This window comes from Pyricularia pennisetigena, chromosome 3 (genome assembly GCF_004337985.1).
Source record: "Pyricularia pennisetigena strain Br36 chromosome 3, whole genome shotgun sequence".
Classification (NCBI taxonomy): domain Eukaryota; kingdom Fungi; phylum Ascomycota; class Sordariomycetes; order Magnaporthales; family Pyriculariaceae; genus Pyricularia; species Pyricularia pennisetigena.
The window spans coordinates 7,156,672-7,177,179 of record NC_043742.1 but is presented as its reverse complement, the minus strand read 5'-3'; the positions used below and the strand labels follow the sequence as shown (position 1 = coordinate 7,177,179).

At 52.3% G+C, this 20,508-nt stretch overlaps 9 protein-coding genes across 9 annotated transcripts; 5 read left to right on the top strand and 4 right to left on the bottom strand.

The window, feature by feature from the left end:
• On the top strand, positions 1-2,426 carry PpBr36_03716 (uncharacterized protein; the record flags this gene model as incomplete). The annotated part of the gene is made up of 3 exons (XM_029890886.1): positions 1-1,529; positions 1,721-1,776; positions 1,891-2,426. The coding sequence occupies 3 exons, from the start codon at positions 1-3 to the stop codon at positions 2,424-2,426; spliced, it is 2,121 nt and encodes a 706-aa protein (XP_029752945.1).
• A 567-nt stretch (positions 2,427-2,993) lies between these two features.
• Positions 2,994-4,404, bottom strand: PpBr36_03715 (uncharacterized protein; the record flags this gene model as incomplete). The annotated part of the gene is made up of 2 exons (XM_029890885.1): positions 2,994-4,143; positions 4,352-4,404. The coding sequence occupies 2 exons, from the start codon at positions 4,402-4,404 to the stop codon at positions 2,994-2,996; spliced, it is 1,203 nt and encodes a 400-aa protein (XP_029752946.1).
• Positions 4,405-5,446: 1,042 nt separating this feature from the next.
• On the top strand, positions 5,447-6,499 carry PpBr36_03714 (uncharacterized protein; the record flags this gene model as incomplete). The annotated part of the gene is made up of 2 exons (XM_029890884.1): positions 5,447-5,643; positions 6,109-6,499. 2 exons carry the CDS (start codon positions 5,447-5,449, stop codon positions 6,497-6,499), a joined length of 588 nt encoding a protein of 195 aa, XP_029752947.1.
• A 116-nt stretch (positions 6,500-6,615) lies between these two features.
• Positions 6,616-7,189, bottom strand: PpBr36_03713 (uncharacterized protein; the record flags this gene model as incomplete). The annotated part of the gene is made up of 2 exons (XM_029890883.1): positions 6,873-7,189; positions 6,616-6,736 (listed from the first exon to the last, which is right to left on the bottom strand). The coding sequence occupies exons 1-2, from the start codon at positions 7,061-7,063 to the stop codon at positions 6,616-6,618; spliced, it is 312 nt and encodes a 103-aa protein (XP_029752948.1). The 5' UTR covers positions 7,064-7,189.
• A 587-nt stretch (positions 7,190-7,776) lies between these two features.
• On the top strand, positions 7,777-9,891 carry PpBr36_03712 (uncharacterized protein; the record flags this gene model as incomplete). The annotated part of the gene is made up of 1 exon (XM_029890882.1): positions 7,777-9,891. The coding sequence occupies one exon, from the start codon at positions 7,777-7,779 to the stop codon at positions 9,889-9,891; it is 2,115 nt and encodes a 704-aa protein (XP_029752949.1).
• A 589-nt stretch (positions 9,892-10,480) lies between these two features.
• Positions 10,481-11,291, top strand: PpBr36_03711 (uncharacterized protein; the record flags this gene model as incomplete). The annotated part of the gene is made up of 3 exons (XM_029890881.1): positions 10,481-10,552; positions 10,693-10,864; positions 10,939-11,291. 3 exons carry the CDS (start codon positions 10,481-10,483, stop codon positions 11,289-11,291), a joined length of 597 nt encoding a protein of 198 aa, XP_029754116.1.
• Positions 11,292-11,598: 307 nt separating this feature from the next.
• PpBr36_03710 (uncharacterized protein) lies at positions 11,599-13,414 on the bottom strand (the record flags this gene model as incomplete). The annotated part of the gene is made up of 3 exons (XM_029890880.1): positions 11,599-11,831; positions 11,910-12,980; positions 13,072-13,414. 3 exons carry the CDS (start codon positions 13,412-13,414, stop codon positions 11,599-11,601), a joined length of 1,647 nt encoding a protein of 548 aa, XP_029754117.1.
• A 1,843-nt stretch (positions 13,415-15,257) lies between these two features.
• PpBr36_03709 (uncharacterized protein) lies at positions 15,258-17,639 on the top strand (the record flags this gene model as incomplete). The annotated part of the gene is made up of 3 exons (XM_029890879.1): positions 15,258-15,366; positions 15,690-15,805; positions 15,891-17,639. 3 exons carry the CDS (start codon positions 15,258-15,260, stop codon positions 17,637-17,639), a joined length of 1,974 nt encoding a protein of 657 aa, XP_029753785.1.
• A 605-nt stretch (positions 17,640-18,244) lies between these two features.
• On the bottom strand, positions 18,245-19,246 carry PpBr36_03708 (uncharacterized protein; the record flags this gene model as incomplete). The annotated part of the gene is made up of 1 exon (XM_029890878.1): positions 18,245-19,246. One exon carries the CDS (start codon positions 19,244-19,246, stop codon positions 18,245-18,247), a length of 1,002 nt encoding a protein of 333 aa, XP_029753784.1.
• Positions 19,247-20,508: the final 1,262 nt, after the last annotated feature.

Genomic DNA, 20,508 nt, shown 5'->3' with positions numbered 1-20,508 from the left:
ATGCAAGGAAGCGACTCCCACCAGGCCGGAGGCGGGGTCAGCGGCGATGCCACGTCGGTGCCGACCTTGAACCCCACTCTCAGTCGTTATGTCAATGCCGTCTTCAATTCACATGCCGACAAGAACACTGGGAAGTGGTCCAAGGATCAGATCGCCACTTTTCTCCGGGTTGTCCAGGGCGACTATGGTACTGAGCCTCCGTCAGCCTTGCTGAAGCAGTCCGATCTCGACCGGGATGGCTTTGTCTCCTACATGCTCTCCCCTGAATCCAGCATCGTCGGCCCAGCCAAAGACCAGGACCTGTCGTGGCCGCTCGCAAGCTACTTTATAAGCTCGAGCCACAACACCTACTTGACCGGGAATCAGCTTTACAGCCTGTCGAGTACCGAAGCATACACCAACGTTTTACGCCGCGGCTGTCGCTGTATTGAGGTTGACGTCTGGGATGGAGACGCCTCCGACACCGAGGTCTCAAGCATCAGCAGCGACGACGATGATCCCGAGAAGTATGCGAAACGGAAAGAGCGCGTTAGTCAACTCAAGGACAAGATTCCCAAGTCTCTCACGTCTCGCTTCAGAGAATCATCCCTTGCCAAGCGCCTGGGGCAGTTTGTGGACAGCAAAACCGAGCCCAAACAACCGCCGGCCTCGGCATCAAACGTTCAGAGCTCCGGTGGTCTGTCGCCCTCACCTCTGACCCGCGGTGGTCATGAGGTTAGCACAAACGATCAGAACCCATCTGCTCTGCAGAAGACACAGACTCAGGACGTGCAGGTGATTGAGCCAAAGGTCTATCACGGCTATACTCTCACAAAGGAAGTATCATTTCGGGACGTCTGCTACGCTATCAGAGACGATGCCTTCACGGCCTCGGACCTACCGCTGATAGTCAGCCTTGAGGTTCACTGTGGACCGGAACAGCAGCTGTGCATGGTTGATATAATGGAAGAGGCATTTCATGGGTATCTTGTACCCAGGCCAGCCGAAGATGCAGTAGTGCTGCCGGCCCCCGAAAATCTCCGAAACAAGATCTTGATCAAGGTCAAATACGCCCCGCCAGTCGATGCTGCTGACGTAGTCGGTTCTTCGCCCTCGCCGGCGGAGAATGTGCAGGATGGCGCTGTCCAGGCTGCCACAGACTCTGCCACGTCAATTCCGTTGTCGTCAACGTCAGAAACGCTATCTCCCTCAACCACGAGTCCAACTTCGGACGCGCCAAAGAAAAAGAAGAAAAGCAAAATCATTCAAAAGCTCAGTGACATGGGCATTTTCACCCGTGGGATCTCGTTCAAGAGCCTCACTCAGCCCGAGGCTGTGATGCCCACCCACATCTTCTCAGTATCCGAGAAGGCTGTATTGGACTTGCACGAGAAGTACGCGCAAGAGCTATTTGAGCATAATAGGCACTATTTGATGCGAACTTATCCGTCTGGCATGCGCATTGGCTCGTCAAACCTCGATCCTGTGGTATTTTGGAGAAAAGGAATTCAGATTGTCGCATTGAACTGGCAGAACTGGGATGAGGGAATGTGAGTGAAAACACCCATCCCTATTCCCACTCCAACAGCCTCTGGGGGGCGCTGTGCGCCTATCTTGGACTTGCTGGTGTTTTGATAGGTCATGGGGCCAAATCGAACCACGATGTGCTTTTCCCTATCGGTTCTACACGCGATGCAACCAATAGCTAGCCGGCAAGTTTTCTAACAGGCGCTTATCGTAGGATGCTCAACGAAGGGATGTTCGCAGGTACCAAGGGCTACTTGCTCAAGCCAGAAGGTCCGTTGATAGCATTTCTGAGCCACAAGTCCAAATTTCACTACAGATCCACCTCCAACCCCGATCGAGCTCTGAATGATCCGATCTGACCGTACTACCTTCTCATTTCAACAGGGTATCGAGGCAGCAAGTTGGCTGCCACTTCGACCTCAACACAGGGGCAAACGCAGACTACGGCAGTTAGACACCGAACCCTCGATCTTGCCGTCGAGGTTTTTGCTGCACAGAACATTCCCCTTCCGACAGGGGATGAGAAGGTGAAGTCCTTTCGGCCTTATATCAAGTGTGAACTCCACGTGGAGGAACCTGGTGAACGGCATGGAGGAGCTAATGCCGTTCCCCACAACGGCCGAGAGAAGGAAGGCGAGTTCAAGGCTCGTACTAAGACGATCAAGGGCACGGTTGACCCTGACTACGGTGGTGAAATCCTCAATTTCTCTGCGATCGAAGGTGTGGTCGAGGAACTCTCGTTTTTGAGGTTCACTGTTCGTGATGACGAGCTAGGCAGGGATGATCTGGCAGCTTGGGCATGCGTCAGGCTTGACAGGCTCAGGACTGGGTATAGGATTATCCGCCTTCTTGACGGTAAGGGAATGGAGAGTGACGGGCTGGTTCTGGTCAAGATTTCCAAAAGGATCTATGACTGCTAAACGCTCTCGGCTTTCTGTTGGTAAACAGTCGTGCTGTGGGCTTTCTTCCACTGTCGATAGTAAATAACGTTTGACTCTGTTCCTTTGATTTCATCTATTGTCTGCGTACTTATCTTTTAAATTATGTCCTTTGTTCAAGTTGTAGACAAGCAGTATTATCGTCTGTTTAGTGCGCTGTGCGCAAATTCGACGCGCGACGAATTCTGACAGGTAGAACTTCGACTATGGTATCTATTCTAGTAGTCAAGAGTGTCGGACGGGTATGCCTTTGGTACAGTCTCCTAGTGAACTCGTCGGGCATATGATTTCTGAAGCTGGTTGGAGAGAGTCTGTGAATATGCGAAGATTTTACAGTAGAATAATGGATCATTCCCTGTGTTTGCGCAAAGCCCATATGGCCCTACGTAGTTACTATGACGTGAAACACGCCAGCTCGTTAATTTACATTGACTTGTGGCGAGCAAAGAAAAGCCAGCGCCGGCAAAGGGAGGACAAAAAAAAACCCAACAAACCGCACGTATGAGGTTCGCATAAAGCAGTGCCGAATTACAAATCTATCTCTTTTCCTCATGGTATAAAAGGAATCTTGGTCCCAACCGTTCTCTTGTAATCGTTGTACTCCTCTCCAAAGAACCTCACAAGGGTTTCCTCTTCATGCCGAATGCGTCGTGAGAAGAAACGGTACAAGACAAAACTGTACGCAATTGTGCTGACGAGATTTCCTAGCACGAGCTGTGTACCCAGAGCCCAGTAGAAGTAACCAAAGTAACTTGGGTGACGGAGCTTGGCATAAATTCCCGTCGTGACGAGATGGTGCTGCGGCCCCCTCGCCTGCTGAACGATGTGATTAAAAGACAGACCGGCCTGGATCATGGCTGCAGACCTGATGAGCTGGCCAACTCCCGCGAGGATGAGGCCCAGCAGCAGCAGCAGCGGGCCTGTGTGCAGTGGGGCCCAGGCGCGATTCGGGGATACGAGGCAAACCAGCAGACACTCGAGTGCGGCGAATGCGTACGCAATGGTCTGCATGGGCCAGTTGGCTGTCAAGAGGTAGCTGTCGACGTTGGCCGTCGGAGTGTTGTAGGCAGCGGTGGTCCAGAACTCGAGGAAGTGGTGTGTGGCCAGGGCGCCGGTAAAGAAGGGAAGGCGCCAAAGTGGGCTCGAGGTCAAAAGCAGAATGGAGATGGCAGACACAACAGAGACTGCGAGGACGGCGCCCAGGCAAAAGGCGCGGGTAGCAATGCCGGCGAGAGACTTGGGCTGGCCTGGCATATAAGGATGGACGGGTGAGTTTTCGGCCGAAGCGGACTGGGCGACGGGGCTGAGGACAGGAAGAGTCAGGTCAGTCTTTGTCATTGGCTCGTGGTTCTTGTGACCTGTGGTGTGAGCAGGACCAGCGCCGTTGACGTTGATGGGCGAGGGGGTTGGCGGTGCGAAGAACTGCCTCGAGCGGCGTCTGCGGGTGGGTTGTGACGACGAACCTGCCGCAGAGCACTCGACGCCGCTGCCAACCGCCCACGAGATGTGTCTGGTGTCATGACCTTTTCCATTTACTGCAGTTGCATCAACAAAGCAGGCCGGCACCCTGATGCTCAGCTTTTTGGGTGGCGGTTGGCACGAGGATAAACTGGTAGGGGAAGGAGACAGCAGCATATTGACGTCCGTGTTGTCCCCCGGCCTATTGCCATCTTCCATCTTAACAAGGCCAGCGATTGCACTTTCAAGTTATGGGCGAAAGCACGCGACAGGACGTTGTATGCCGTATGAAATAGTAGAGCAGCAAAAATATGATGGTGCGGCGAAGGCGAGGCAGGCGAGAGAGACAATAAAAACCAGGACGGGGAGGATGGAGAAAAAAGAAAGGGGGAAGGTGGGAAAAGGGGGAGAACGTAAAACTCTGTTGACGTAACGCAAGGCTTGCTCACCTTTGAGGATGGCCAACTCGCCTCCTTCGCTGACCAGACGTTTCATCATCCATTGTTCCCCAATAAGTGATAAAGTCACGCCGTTGGCGCCTCGGGGCAGTGATTAGGCCAGAAAGGTACCTAGGTAGGCGGAATGTACGGGGCCACGGCAGCCACCTTTGACCTGCGGCTTTTGGGCCAAGCTGAGGAAACAAAGTTAAAAACAAGAGGCTCTTCGAAAGGCAAGCTCAGCTTAACTGAGCTGGTGGTATTTTAGACGGACGAGCGACAGCTTTGCTCTTTATCCCCACCTGAACAATGTCTCACAAGCTTTGAGAGAATGGAAGGAATGCAGTCGAGTGAGCCAGGCCGTTTTTGAAAATATTGCTTGTTATTGTTCCTGCGCAAGGCTGCGAACAAGGGTGTATGGCCAGAGGTACAGTACTGTGGGTAGGTACAAACGCTGTACTTCAGATGCAGCAAGACGGTACAAAGGATTTGGAGAGCGGGAGATTTTCTTTGGGCCTGACTGACCCACTAAACCAGAATGCACCTGGATCAATTTGGTCTAGCGCAGTCCACCTCCGCAAACGGCGAGCGTCAATGTTGACCCCTCACCTCGATTACTACGTACCTCTGCACCACAGTCAGGTTGGCGGATCGACAATACTAGGCCACTCATGATCAACAACCTAATTACACCAACAATCGCAAAAGGAACAGACACAAAGAGGGAAAGGAAATCGAGGCCCCTTCAGTCGGACCATAGACGAACACAAATTCGACAAGCGCAGCCCCAACGGCTACAGAAGGTACGTACCTGCCTAGATAAGCGTAAACCAGGTGAGGACTACATGTATGTAGTAGATAGAACCTGGCTTGCTTGGTATTTTCCCAGAGAGTACCTTGAATACCTGGCCATGATAACGAAATCAGCCCAAACTCTTCTTGCTGACTAGACTAGAACTACGTATAGTATGCTATTCTAATATTAGGCGGGCTTCAGTGAAGATGACTTGCTCACACACACTATTTAGCATAAGGGAATGCTGCCGCTAAAAACAAGCCGTACTACTATCGAATAGGTACACATCATATACCCCGAGTACCTTGACCATGGCCGCACGCACACCCGAAGGCCAGCCCATTGACCCGGCCGAAAATCGACGTCGTATGGCTGCTGGCGAGCTTTACTATGCTTTCGTTTCGGATCTTATCGCCGACAGGCAAAAATGCCAGATAGCTAGGGACAAGTATAACGAGCTTTCCAAACAAGGCCTCTCGCGTAGGGAGCTCGTTCAGCTTCTCAACAAGTAAGTATTTGAACCATACTAGGTCTGGCTCAATTTGACGATGAAGAGCGCAAGATGCCCCTCCCTTGGCATCAGCAGGGATCCTTCCTATTGTCTGCCCTGCTCTGAGTCCATTTCCTACCCAGCTCATTGCAAAAAAAAAAAAAAAAAAAAAAAAAAAAAAAAAAAAAAAAGACACCATCCATGATATCTGAGAACAGGGTTCTTTACTTGATAGGCTGGTGGGTGATGTGTCCCCACTACCACCGATGGCTGCCACAGCTGAAGAGGACGATGCGCTATTCGAAGGATACCCATGGGTTGATACACCGATAACCAAGATGGACTATGGCTACAATGTGAAGTAATAATTCCCGCCATTTCCCCCTTTCACTTTGCCCATCCATGTCGCCCTAAGACTCTCTCAAGCTGTCCTGGCTGCGTTTTGTGACCAATATGCCCGGTTCCACAATCACCCGCTGACAGCGCCTCGGTCATGCGTTTCGTGGCGTCTAGACTGGGGGAAAATGTCTATGTGAACTCCAACAGCACATGGATCGATACGTGCACCATCACCGTCGGCGCGAGGACTCTCATTGGCCCCAACTGTTCCTTCTACAGCGGCACTCATCCTCTGGACCCCAGAGTCCGCAACGGCACCCGCGGGCCTGAACTCGGCAAGCCCATAGTTATAGAGGAGGATTGCTGGCTTGGTGGCAACGTCACCGTCCTCGCTGGGGTTACCATCGGCAAGGGATCCACCGTCGGTGCAGGCAGCGTTGTCACCAAAGACGTCGCCCCTTTCTCGTGCGTCGTGGGAAACCCGGCGCGCCTACTGAAGAAGATTGATGTATCGGCGGAGCCATCTTGGTCATAGTTCTACGGGGAGCCAAAGACAATTATGGTCGGGCTGGTACTGTCAAAGGTACCAATAGAGCTTCCAACCAGGTCACCCTCCCGTGTGGCTTTGTTTATCCATTCTGTGCCCGATTTTCATAAGCCACCCTGAATTGAAAAGGACGAGATGATCAAGACGAGGACGTTGACAAGGCCCCATACGAATGGAATCCATGTCGACATTTGAAAAGGGCCGGACATGTAGACGGCGCTGAGTCTGCACCATAGATAAAATGTTAAAACGCGACCCAGCTCCCTCGGTCAATGAGCAGGTAATCATGTCGCTAGGTTCCGGCTGACTGCCTGAGCGTAGACGTGAAGTGGTAGAGGATGTAGGGGGCTGCAACACGCACATAGCACCGACGAGACCCCCGGCCAAAACAGCCTCACTTCCCGCCACGAGTATGTAGAAGACGGGAACAATCCACACATATTTCCAGTTGGACCAACGCTTTCCCAGGTGCATGGTGATGGCGAGGGCTGCCGCGCCGACGTGTACAATCATGTAGATGCTGAGCGTCCAGAGCAGGGTGAAGACGGTCATGTCGCGGGCTCCGTAAAGAAAGCGCCCTTCTTCATATAATGGCCAGCCAAGCGATGGGAAAGGCGGCGACTTGTAGTTTGCGGGTGGGTTGCTGCCGAAAAAAATATCGGCGCGGGCAAAGAGTCTGTGGTTTCGGTGAGAATACTTCAGTCATGATGCGAACGTGGGCCGTTTTCCGGTTACTCGACGAGGTAAATAGGATGCATCACTGAAATGACGGCTTACTTTGTAAACACCATGATTGCGCGACGCGACGGGGCAATCATGCCCAGGCCGTGGTGGGCAGCTGGGAGCTTTGTTTGGGTTTGGCGTGGTAAGGTTTGGGAAGGATGTCGGTAGGAGTTGGTCAATGAACTCAGTTGGTCAGGGTTACCTTGATCGGACTTGGCCAAGCAAACATTCAGGCGGGATGTACTGTACTGTACAATTAATTCCACCATAGAGTAGTGGGTCCTCTGCACGGTTACATGTGGGGTAATGTAGTTGATTGTCCCTAAAGCACCACACGCGAACCTCGGTGGACCGCTGCATGTGAATTGACATTCGGTACCCATCTCGCCTACTCGGCGCAGTTTTCCTATCATCACTCATTACCATATGTAGTGACAGTGCCTTGGGGAGAGAGAGAGAGAGAGAGAGAGAGAGAGAGAGAGAGAGAGAGAGAGAAAAAAGAAAAAAAAAAGAGGCCGCGGATATCTTACATCAAAAGCACAATGGCGACAGACAGGCTCCTGACAACCGTGCTTGGCCTCCTCCACAATGTACACGATGCGCCAAAGACGGACCAGATCCTCGGCACAACTGTCTCCCTGCTCACGACACTTACGAACCCGCTCAACATTTCGCTGCTCACCTCACACTTCCTCAGTGCCCACGCGATATGGCACCCACACGCCAATCCGAGTCAGACCTGTCTACGGGTCATGTCCGTTTTCAGCACGGCTGCCCTGCGTGTGCGCACTGCCGAAGTAGACGGGAGGCTTAGCCACACAATACACGGAAGTGAGGGCTGGGCACGCGCCGTGGCCCGCGGCGCGGACGATAGGTCGGCGCGCTGGCAGCATCTTCTATGCTTGACTGGCGTCTTGACAGGCTTCGAAGGTAGCCACCGCCAGTCGCTCTCTCCCGCCATGAGACGCACCCTTGAGCATGCCGTTGCCAGGGCGGCAAGCATAGCGTTGGCCGACGCCAAAGAAACAAACAGCCCAGAACCTACAACGACTGCCGTAGCTCTGGCCCTTACTTATGCATTTCCACTGCTTTCAGAGCAGGCAAGGGCATCGATAGATGTCGACGCACTGGTGCCCGCTGCCCTGGAGTCCATGTTTGGCGGTGAGGGCCTTGATGGCGGCTTATTTATCGGCGCAAGCGTAAATAATGACCTACGAGTGGATGGGCTTGGGCTTTTGGAATGGCCACAGACCTCGCCTTCTTTTGTCGGCCTGCAGCACGTCTCGTCGCAGCCCCTGGTTAGATCATTAGGACCCCTGGCCAAACTGGCCGCCTATGCAATCGAGCACGCAAAGTCCTCGCAACTGGCGCTGCAAGCACAGGACCGCCTTCTGAGCTTCTCAACACAACTGATGCAGCACTGGAGGGCAAACAGGCTGTCACAACTAGAGCCGCTGGACGCGCCGGCACACCTCACCCAGCAAACTGCGCAGAGTACCTGGCCGGTCATGCTTCAGACGCAAAAGAACATCCTGTTTGCCTGCGCTTTTGTTTTGCAGGCAATCGTGTCGCGAGTCTTGCTGGATTCGCGCATAAGTGGCCAGAGAAGACTCGCAACGACCACTGCGTCCAAGACGTTACTCATCCTACGGAACCTGCACTTCATCTCGTCACGACCAGGCAACAGCGCATTCCAGGTGTATTCTTTCATATATCTTGGATCCGTCGACATCCTGACCAAGGACGGTGGTGCGTGTGTTGAGCTTCTTCGCCAGACTTTCCCACCAAGCGCCAGCATCGGGCAGATGCCGCTCAATGCCCTTGATCGAGTTCTGGATCTCTTCTACCTATCTCTAGCCGAACATCTCCCTCTCGGTCTCACACCGGATGCGTGCGAGACTCTTATTGTCCGGCCAGCAATGGTTTATATCTCTCCTGCTTCAAGCCGAGCGATGCCGACAGTCCGAATGGTTGAACTTTTTGAGGCGGCTCACAGTGCCGTCCTATCGGTGCTCTGCTGTCCCCAGAATGCACCTCTTACCGCGAAACTTGTTCCCACTTATGCAGAGATTTTATCCGAGTCGTTTCCAAACCGGATATCAGCTCGACAGTTTCGCATGGCAACAAAGACCATCATGCAAATCATATCACCACCTTTCCCAATCTCGGCCACACATCCTCAACTTGCAGAGACGCTCCTTGAAATGATGCGCTTCCGTGCAGATACCGCGGCCGCCAAGATACCACTGCCTCCAGGACCAGAAGAATCTGCCGCAGCTGTGGCTGCGCAGGCGAGCGGCGAGTCACCTGCCATCGCGGCGCCCATGTCGGAACAAACCGCGCTTGTGCTCGCCATAATTGATTCGCTCCCATTCTTGCCCTTGTCTATTGTGGAAGACTGGCTTACTGTTGCTGCGATATCACTTAACAAGGTTGAGGATGCAGACTTGAGGGAGGTGGTAAAACAGCGCTTTTGGGATGTCCTAGTGAGTGGAGAAATGGACATTGAGAGGGCCGCCCTAGGCGTCGCCTGGTGGGGGACCAAGGGCGGTAGAGAGATGGTCTTGTTTGGGCCGGCCCATGATTCGAGTGGTCATACTCCGTTTCTAATGAGCGGTGCTATTGTTGATGAGGTGGAAAGAGGCAGCAAGCTGTGAACTGTAAGATAATTGGTGATGAGCACATCTTGGTATCATGCTCGGATGTAGTAGTGACCTCTTCGTAGCGACTTTTGCACCCAACAAAATACGAGATACCCAGTATCAAAGCCTCGGCCTCAATCATATCTGATTTGGGTGTGCCCGTTCCAGTCCACATGATACTTGAGAACTTTGTAAATCAATCTTATTCTGGGACGTAGGCTGCTGGGAGAAAAAAAAAAAACTGTCATAAAGTCAACAAAAATATTTCTCTAAAAGTCAGAATAGCGGTGCTTGCATATGTCTGTCCTGAGTAGCACTAGCACTACTTTGGGTATTTAGCACAGGCGAGCCGGATAGGCTACCGTTGGCGTGATGAAGCTCACAGCTTTAAAATAAAGGGGTCGTGGATCAACAGTAGAGCAGCCGTGATCAACAACATACGCTAATCTAGTGTTGTCTGAAAGTCTGAGGCCACGCAACTAAGACCGATAGTCAACCAAACATTGCCTACCTACCTATATAACCAAGAGACTCGATCCGTAATTCTTTTACTTATTCTTCGCCCTTTTTGTTCTCAATCCTAGCAGACTGCTACGTTACTACGATGACTCGATTCAGCAGTTCGAGGTCAATATACTTGGCAAAGAGGACAGAAGAGGACCGGAAACCACAACACGTAAGAACCCTGTCATGAGCCCGCATCACAGCCGCGGATCTTCCCTCTTCCCGTCTCGACCAATCTATTTATCTGCCTTATATACTCCTGAGCTGCACTAAAATATGAGAGACAGCACATGACCACCACGATTTCTACAGCCAGGTCAGACCCACCTGGCGAGCCTCAATCATATCCAGATCCATCATCGCCGCCCCGAACCAAGAGTTGTGCCAGAAGTTCCGGCTCCAGTTGTGGTCAGAGAGACAGCTTCAGTCCCGATCCTGCTGGCCACAAATCCAACAGTGAAGAAGATACACGAGGCTGCGGAGGGTTTGTGATTTCAAAGCCAGTGATCCACATCACGACCGTACCATCAATCCCAGCACATACTTCCTCGTCTATAGCCTCCATGTCGAGCACCAACGGAGCTTCATACGATGGCTCCTCGGGCCGATCATTTCCCCTGGTAACGGAAAAATGGATCAGGGACCACCCAGAGGAAGTCCAGCAAGCCAGAGAGGCTCAAGGATACGAGAGTGATGACGATGACGAGAGTGTCGTGGAGGACTATCATGCCAATCGGGACGGACTGAGTGGTACGGCTTATCCACAAGTCTCCGGAGAGGGTGATGCGACAACAGACACTCGAAACGGCGACAGCAAGCTTGGGAAGCTCATGGAAAAAACCGGCGAGAAGTTGGGGAGCGACAGATTAGCAGAAAAGGGCAGAAAAAAGCGCGCGGCCCATCCGGTCTGATAGGCATGTAAACACTGGGGATATTACGTGACCGCTTTTCGATATGGAAAAAAATAGGATATTTATGGCGCTATATTGTTACGGTTGCATGTCCTATTTTCTGTATACCCCAAAATGTTAAGAAGGACAAAAGCCACATCGGACAACAAACGCTAGCCTTTCGAAGGTCAATGGCGACAAGGAGAGGGCGTCGACATTGCACTAGGAAAACCGTCAAAAATATTATCCACATAGAATGATTGACAAGAAAACCAATACGACACGCGTAAGGTCTTGTACCAGGAGCCGCATGCCCCAAATTTTCCGGCTAGTTTGTGAGCGCTGCCTTGCCAGTAGCGTAGCCCATCCTACTGACGCTGCCATACTTGGCCTGCCACGCGTAAAAGTACATAAGAGCCGCAAGTGGCTGGCCGAAAATTGTGAACGACACCCAGAAGATGCTGTTCCCGATCAGCTTGCCGGTAGGTGACTTTCGCTTCTCAAGAGGAGCCGTTAATATTATGAGTGGCACCTGCAGAAACATGCCCATAAAGGCCACACCTGTTCCCCACTTGTCAGCGTCTGCACCGTGGGCCTACTTGATAGACTGTATATAGTCTTGTTGTACAAGAGACTCACCAATGATGTTGTGGGTAGGCACACCCACAAGGATCTCATGCAAGACTGCAGAGATCAAGAACACAGAGGCACTCGCCGTCCTGGGAGCCCACCCGCGGCCAAGCATGGGCGAGTAGACATGACGCTTGAAGTATTGGTAGACCGGTTTGTTCCATGTGCGCCAGTAGACGCCCAATGACTCCGAGTTCCACCAAGCCTCATAAAAGGATCTGTCACCGAACCTGGTGATTTCGGCCAGCGCGTTGAGGAAGGACTGGAAGAGAGCGAAGAAGCCGGCTAGCCAGATGGCCAGCGAGATTGTGGACAGCTTAAGAAGACGCTCTAGTATGGCCGGCATGTCAAGCGATGCGATCTTGTCGAGGGAGTTGACCAGTACAGGAGTGGCGTACTGTGCACTCAAGAACCAGATGCACACGCTGAGACAGAAGACCTCGGCGACACGCTTGAAAAAGAAAACCCAGCGGATACGACCGCTGCGTGGGTAGACAGGCTGGTAGATGAGGGTGGGGGCCCACCAAAAGTAACAGAGGTTCTTCATCGTGATGTTGTTTGGGTAGGGACACTGCTTGTACAGCTCGGGCAGGGCATCTAGCTCGCCTTTGACGGGATGCAGGTAGGCGTGCCGCAGGTCGCGGTTGGTGAATGCATAAGATGCCGTCTTGAGCCAGACGATTACAGCATGCATCTCGGTCAGAGTGCCGATAAGGGGATGGTGGATGTGGAAGTACACCGTGTAGGTGGTGATGAGGAGAGCACAATTCACGTTGATACCGTGGACCAAGGCAATCAGCTTCCAAGTCGAGACGAAGCGGCGGGACTCATCCTCAGTAGGGCTCGTGCTTCCGTCGCGCGAGGAACTAGTGCGGCCACCGTTGAAGTACCCTCGCGAGTTCCTGGCCTGCCGGGCGGCGAGAAGCTCTATCAGATAGGCGACAAACAAGTGACAAGGGATTGCCAGGTAGAGCAGAAGGCCCAAGAGGATATCTTGCTTCCTGTAGTCGTGACAGCGAATGCAGATCAAAACACCATATTTCTGTATGTTTTCAATCATCAATCGCAGGTTTCCCACCACTGTGCAGATGCGGATAGACAAGAAGGCAAAGTCAGCTCAGGGACGGACTTTCAGGAGCTCGGAAAATCTGGAAAGGGCAATTCCTTATACCGAGGACAATGACCATGAGATTACGGAAGCCAACAAAGCTGGGCGATGCTTCCGAGTCGTGACTTAGAGTCGACGGGCGTGCTTGGGAGTGCAACGCCGCGACATGGCGGTATTTCCTCGTAAATGCCTTGCGCAGGGCCTTGGTCTGCTCATCGTCGTCAATGTTTCCATTGCTGGTGCCGTTGGTGTTTGTTGTCGTTCCGTTCGACGACGGGGCCGCCGCCGGCCCATCGGCCTTGGTGGTTACATCATCATCGGCGCTCTGGTCAGCGGTTGTTGATCGCCGCTGCTGCGCACCTTCTTGTGCCGACAAATCCAGGCCTGTGGCTGTCGCCGCTGCCATGATTCAGTAATTTCAGAGTGTTAGGCTCATAGAGGGCGTAAAATCCATACAATTCAGACAGTGACGCAGGAGAGCCTTTAATTTTTCTTTGACGCAAGATGAGGAAACGGCAACATATCCCGAAGTGGGACGACGATAAAGGGGAGGAGGGTGTTCAAGGATGATGGGTGGTACCAAGGTGGTGTTGCATAAGCAAGATAAAATAAAATAATGGTATCAAAAAAAACAAAAATAAAAAAAAAGCCTAGCGACACCGGTGCTATTAGGTCTAGTTTAGTTGTTCGCATCCAAGCAAAAATAGCATTCGATACGTCCAGGGGCAATCCTACCCACTTCGGCCAACTGGCATGGATCATTGATTGATGCATTGATGGGGTGAGTGTGCAAGCTGTTGTTCAATTGGGAGTGACAGCTCAAGACTGGAACAAGAACCCCACCTAGATGCACTGTATTCGTACCGAGTTCATACCTACCTCGAGGGCTTTGGCGTGCTATGGAAGTGTGTCAAGAGCGATGGACGAATTGATCTGATCGTTTTTTTTTTTTTTTTTTTTTTTTTTTTTTTTTGCACTTGCATACCTGCCTGTGTAGGTAAGTACCTGGCTAGGTACGTATCTAATCCACCTTTGAGAATTGCTATCCGTACTCGGTTTTGTCTACGGCCTTGGCACGTGTTAGTTGACTTCAAGCCACCTGTCTACGGATAGGCAGTGCGGTCCAAGAGCTTGAAAGCCACAATGTACAGCACACCGGGGGCCTTTGCTTTGATTGTTTATTCTTTGGTTTCTCTTTGTGTTTCTGCCGGCCCCCCTTCTCTGTGTTTTTCTTCCTTGATCATGATCATGTCAAATCTCCCTTGTTTGCCAACTAGCCAAGTTACTGAACCTCAGGGAGCAATGGTATATTTACGGATAGCTTCGCAGTCCTTATGCGCAAGGGCTGAGGCTTTTAGCCAAGGTTTACGATTTTCACAGTTTACGAGTCTCCCTGGCGCCACTTGCCACTAATTGCTCCATAATGGATAAGGAAGCGCTAGGAATTTCGTTGGATCGTACTTGCTCGGCGCCAGCACTCGGTAATTAGCAGCCAGAAGAAGCAACATGCGTAATGCAGTGTGACGAAAAGCTATATCTTGTCAACCTTGTGCAATAGCATGATCCAAGTTGAGCTTGCCCAAGAATACGGAACAGGACATAAAAAAAAAAGACTTCTCCTATTAAATTCATCCAGCTTGTATTACAGTACACCTTCCAACAAGGCAACAACGTTAGTGCGCATGTGAAACGATTTTAAACCGGTTAAGACCAAGTAAAAATAGATGGGCACCAATCAATCGAGGCCACCAATTGAATATTTATCGGTGGGCTCAAATAAATCACGTGATATGGCATCCCCAGGTGCTAAACAAATTCGTGTGGAGTCACGATTGCAAGGTCGAATAATTTGAATGGACGCGTCTGACATACCCCAAAGGTAGCCTTGGACGTGTCAGCAACCAGCCAACCACAACGTTTGGGCTTCCGCATTGTAAAGTCGAATTTATGGCGGTGATTGACGAATATATCCAGAGCTGGGGAAAAGTTTCAAACCGACCAACAGTGAAGGTGAAATGAACCAGAGATACGTTAAACTTCTTCGCGCGGCAACCTTGATTACAATTTTCAGCACGCAGTCAAGCTGGAATCTTGTCAACTCGTACGGCTCGGCATTGTGTTTCTCCAACGCGCCGCTGTCCTTGTTTCCGAGGGGCCGAGACAACAATTAGGAGGAAGGGTACTCTCCTCGGCGGTGTGAACCCTTGCCAAACAAATCGGGCAGTGAGCGGGAAAATCGGGTCACTGCCATGGCTTACGAGCCGAGAGGCGGAGGAGGCAGCGCCGGAGTTGACCGTGACTTTGGCGGCGGCGCCGCCGGTGGAGCCGATGGGGTGCCCATGCGTGCCAGAGGACGAAGTGAGTTGTCAAATCTCACTTGCTTGCTGCCACTTTTTCCGCAACATAGTGGCATTGAGAGAATCCCGCAGTCGCAGTCATGGCACATTGTCCCGACGTTTCATATATCGTTTACCGGCTTTTCCAGTTCCCATTCATTCGCTGTAGCATGTTTGCGTCGGGAACGCTTGGTTATACATAATCGGCAGTACTACTGGACTGGACGGACTACTGCACCCTCATTCAATTATCATTCGTGTCTATCGTTGTTGTCCATGATATTTTGCAGCCTGGCAATTAAAACCACCCACGGTCACAAATTTTGGATGCTAACCGCTAAACAGGGCCCGTAACCGACTACTCGTCTACTCTGGTACACTGGATGCGCCATCGCGAGCCGAGATATAGGGGCTCATATCATGGCGAGGTCGAGAGACCAAGCCCCAGCTATATCGTCGATGTACGTCGTACTCTGCTCGACCAGCTCGATAGGGCTTGCAAAGATCCTATGTGGTGTGCTTGTACTGATAGCCAGCGGACCTTAGATGCTCCCACCGCATGCCAGGCCAAACAACGCCGCCGACACAATACCTGTGCGACATCTTCACTCGTCCCTCAACAAGGTCAAACATCCTATCAACGTCGTCAAATGGACGCCCGAGGGGCGCCGGCTCTTGACGGCCTCTAGTGGCGGTGAGTTTACGCTCTGGAATGGGACAGGCTTCAACTTTGAAACCATCATGCAGGCACACGAGTCCGCCATCAGGGCTCTGGCATACTCCCACAGAGACGAGTGGCTTCTGTCGGGCGATCACGATGGCATCATACACTATTGGCAACCCAACTTCAACAACGTCGAGACCATCCGAGACTCCAAGGATACGGTGCGCGACATTGCCTTCTCCCCCAATGACTCCAAGTTCGTTGTGGCAACCGACGATGCCGCCCTGAAGGTTTATGACTTTGCCGGTGCGACCCGCGAGGCAACCCTGAGCGGTCACCACTGGGAAACCAAAGCTTGCGACTGGCATCCCACCAAAGGTTTGATAGTCTCCGGTTCCAAAGACCATCTTGTCAAGTTGTGGGACCCCCGAACAGGGCGCTGTCTCACAACCCTGCGTGGCCATAAAAACACCATCACCAAGACCGTCTTTGAAAAGGTCCGCGGCATGTGCCTCGCAACCTCGGCACGCGACCAAACAGCTCGTGTGTTTGACCTCCGCATGATGCGCGACATCTGCCTCCTCCGTGGGCACGAGAAGGATATCACCACGCTGACATGGCACCCCGTTCACCCCAACATGCTGAGCACCGGCGGGTCTGAGGGATCAATGTGCCATTACATACTTGACGAACCCAATACACCTGATGGGAGGCAGCAAACAATTGCCCCTTACGACAGCTCGGACCCTGCCGAGGCCCCCGCACAGGTCATATTTCCCGCGCATAAGCTGCCCTTTGCCCACGATTTTGGCATCTGGTCGCTAGACTGGCACCCCCTGGGGCACATCCTAGCCTCGGGCTCCAATGACCGCATAACACGCTTCTGGACCCGCGCCAGGCCGGGCGACGATGACGAGGTGCTCAACGACCGCTACCACATAGGCGAGGCCGCCGCTGAGGCTCGTGGTACATACGACAGGCGAGGCCATCGCCGTCAGCGACAGGAGGAAGAGGAGCAGGAGATGCAAGACGAGCTGAACGGACTCGTCGACCAGAAGGCCCCCGTGGGTGGCAACGGTGTGCCCACGTTGCCAGGACTAGCCGCCACAGCCGGAGGTTTGCCTATCCTTCCTGGTCTTAGCCTCAACGCAAATGGTGTTACTGCGCCAGGTGGCAAAGTCTCTGTGCCAGGCCTGACCGGGGTGCCACCGTCTTCGGGCGCTGTACCACCACCTCCGCCGTTACCCTTCCCCTTACCTTTGGGACCAGACGGGCAGCCTCTCCCGCTACCCGATCCGAACAATCCGATGGACTTTGCCAAAATTGCCGAGATGATGCAGAAGGCCGGTTTACCTGTTCCCCAGCCAGGGATGATTCCTCCGGGAATGCTGCCTCCACCTCTGCCGAATGGTGCTGGCCTGCCATTCCCACCCCCGCCTGGTTTTGCAGGGATGGCGCCGCCCCCAGTTCCCGGTATGGCATTCTCTCCGGGCATCGGGGCTTCTGCTCCACCTACCGGCATGGGAGGCGATGCTTCCGATTTGAGCAGGAGGGGACGCGCGCCGCTACCCTCGCAGGAGGATAGTTTGCGTGCTGAACAGTCAAGGGGACATTACACAAGAGCGCGGTAATGTGTTTGCATCTTTCTGGCCCTGTCTTGTGTCCGTTCAGCATGTACTCCTATTTGTAATTATTTTGAAACCCGATTCACCGGCGCCTATCCCGTTTAAAATAAGATATAAAAAAGGGTGCATGGTCTCCGATTTCGGCAGGCTTCGGCACAATTCTACTCATATATGTAATGGGTTTGGCGTAACAAATTGGATTTGATCTCCAAGGAGCACCCGGTTAGATGATAAAGGGACCAAGGAAAAGCAGGGAAGCATGGAACAACAGATAGCAACACGTCAGGCAGTCCGTAAGCACAGTGTCCAGTCGCCTGCGTTCCTGAATCTCAGCATACTAAAGAGAGCTGAAGCTCTGCCCAAAAGAGCCCCATGACGGCTGGGAAGCAGAACCGGCAAACAAAATAATAATAAAGTTGATTCAAAGACCAAACCAGCTCGATACGCACCCTCCAAACGAGACTCTAATTCGTATATGTAACATGTAGTACACGCCTTTCCAGAGCACAAATGTTATACAGACTTAAAAAGTGACAAGGCAGATATGCCCCAGGAGTCGGAATCGTCTATACAAACAGACGAATAAAAAGTAAAGATGTGGGCCACGCTCATCACGGACTCTTCTGTGGAAGAGCGCCTTTGGTAAAGGCCTTTTGCCTCTCGGCATAATCCTTGATGATAAGGGCGCAGTTTGCATCGGCACATAGCCTCCTGCGCCTTGCTACGGGCAGCTTTTCTGCAAACTCGAGCCCCGAGGCACGTTCCACAGCCTCGAGGGGCACCTCGAAGTCGGTCAGCGGCTTGTCGTTTGGAATCTGGGCATTGGGGAGCACAAATGCGCCCAAGGCGACATTGCCGCCTTCCCGACCGTCCTCGGCGAATATGACCTTGTAAAAATGCGTCGGGACTGCGACGTTTGGTGGGTTGCCGATAACCTCATACTTGACATACCACTTGCCGTCGGCCGGGTCGCGCTTGGGCAAGTACAGCGGACCTGTGACGATGCGCACACTTGGGTATCTGGTCGTCAGACGGCGGCAGAAATCCTCAAAATGGGCCCAGTAGTCCCGGTTGAACCCGTCGCCAACCTGAGGGCACATGTTGCTGAGAAAGAACGTCTCATCCATGGCTGTCTGCGACCACTTGCAGTCGGCGGCGGGCACCTGGTGACCTCTGTCAAAGCCGGAGCGGAAGTAGTCCTTCAGTTTGGCGCGGAACTTGTCGGGGATGCTGGCGTCTTCGAGGAAGGCCGAGTTCTTGCGATCGCCGTCGCGTTTGGCAAGCGACTCCGGGGTGATATGCTCGGCAACCCAGTGCGGATTGCGTAACCGGCGGTCATAGTTGGATATGAAAGCCTGGCGTGCTGCCAGATCGGCGACTGGGCCTGGAAAGCCGTACTTGAAGAGGCCTGCCGGGTCGACGGGTGTAGAGGGCACGGGAGGGCCGCCCGCATTACCTGTTGTTGGCAGTTTATGGGACTCTCCGGGTTTCGAGGTAATATCGGCTACAGCAGGTGTGGCAGCTTTATCACCAGAGATGAAGCTAAACGTGGCAGCTGCACCGGTGAAAACACCAATGGCGGCGATGGTGGCCTTTCCAAATGTGGTCGACATTATGTTGCTGTACAGCCAGGACGCCGCGTCGAGGTTCTAGCCGAGAGCAAGCACGTTCCACTAAGGTCGTGATCAAGTCAACTTCTGCGGTTGCTGGCGCTGCTGGCGCAAAGGCCGCGTGTGTACTTGAAATCACAACGTGTGTGAATATAGAGATATTGCGGTGTTGTTGTTCGACAAGGTCTTCCACACCCGAACTTGATTTTTTTTTTTTTATCTTGCCATCGAAATTCCCGTCCCTTGGATAGGTGTGATAGGTAAAGAGGTACCCAAGTTACCTTGACTTTCCCAATCCTCAACGCACTTTGACGTTACGGTTCTTTCTCGATTTTTTTTTCTTTTCTTTGCTGGCCGCCTGGCCCGCGCCACGGGTGGCATGCGAGTGGAGACAAACTAAATACTGGCCAGCCAATGAATGAATAGTATTTCTAAGGGATCCGTTTCGTGGTTGGTTAAGCACTAAAAATACGGATACCTACCTGCACCATGTATCATTATCAGTTTGTTCGCTTGCTGACTTCACAAACTGCCATTCCACTCCTTCTACCTGAATTCTCTGGGAATCGAGCATACGATAACACTCTTAACACCTCGGTGACTCTTTGATATATATGTACTTTAGTTAGTTGGGTAGTTTGGTGCCAGACCGTCGACCTCGTCGGCATTTTACTCTCCCCAATTAAATTATCCTCAATCAGCGGCCCCACCTCCAGGGCGGGGACGCAGACAAGGCTGGTCAGAGAGAATGGCGGAGTGAGTTGTGCACCTTGATGGCTAGCAGGAAGGCGGTGTCATCACAGATGATCATGCAGCGAACAACGGGTTCCCGGTCTCGGATACCTTGATGGGTTTCGGCTGGACCAACAAGGTGTGTCGAGCTAGCATTTGTAAGTACCGATTTCTAGACCTAGTCCTGTATAGTAGATGGCTTGCGGTGCAAATTTGCAAATCATTTGCCGATCTACTGCAGGGGTCATCCGCATTCTACAGAGAAGAGAGCTACTATATTTGTTACAGCAATGGTAATTCTCAATGGATTGGTCATCATAGGAGGGAGGATTGAGGTAGCTTTAATCTAGGTAATAGCCCAGCAGAATCCCTTGACCATAAACAGCTGCTGATGAAGACCAGCCGGATTACTAACCATCTTCTATTTTGGCCATGTCTTGCTCGAGAACTTAGCGGACTACAAGGTCTTGTGATGCCTCTGAGGATTGTTATTTATTTGGTCATACGTGACGATTAGAAAAGAGAGAAGAAAC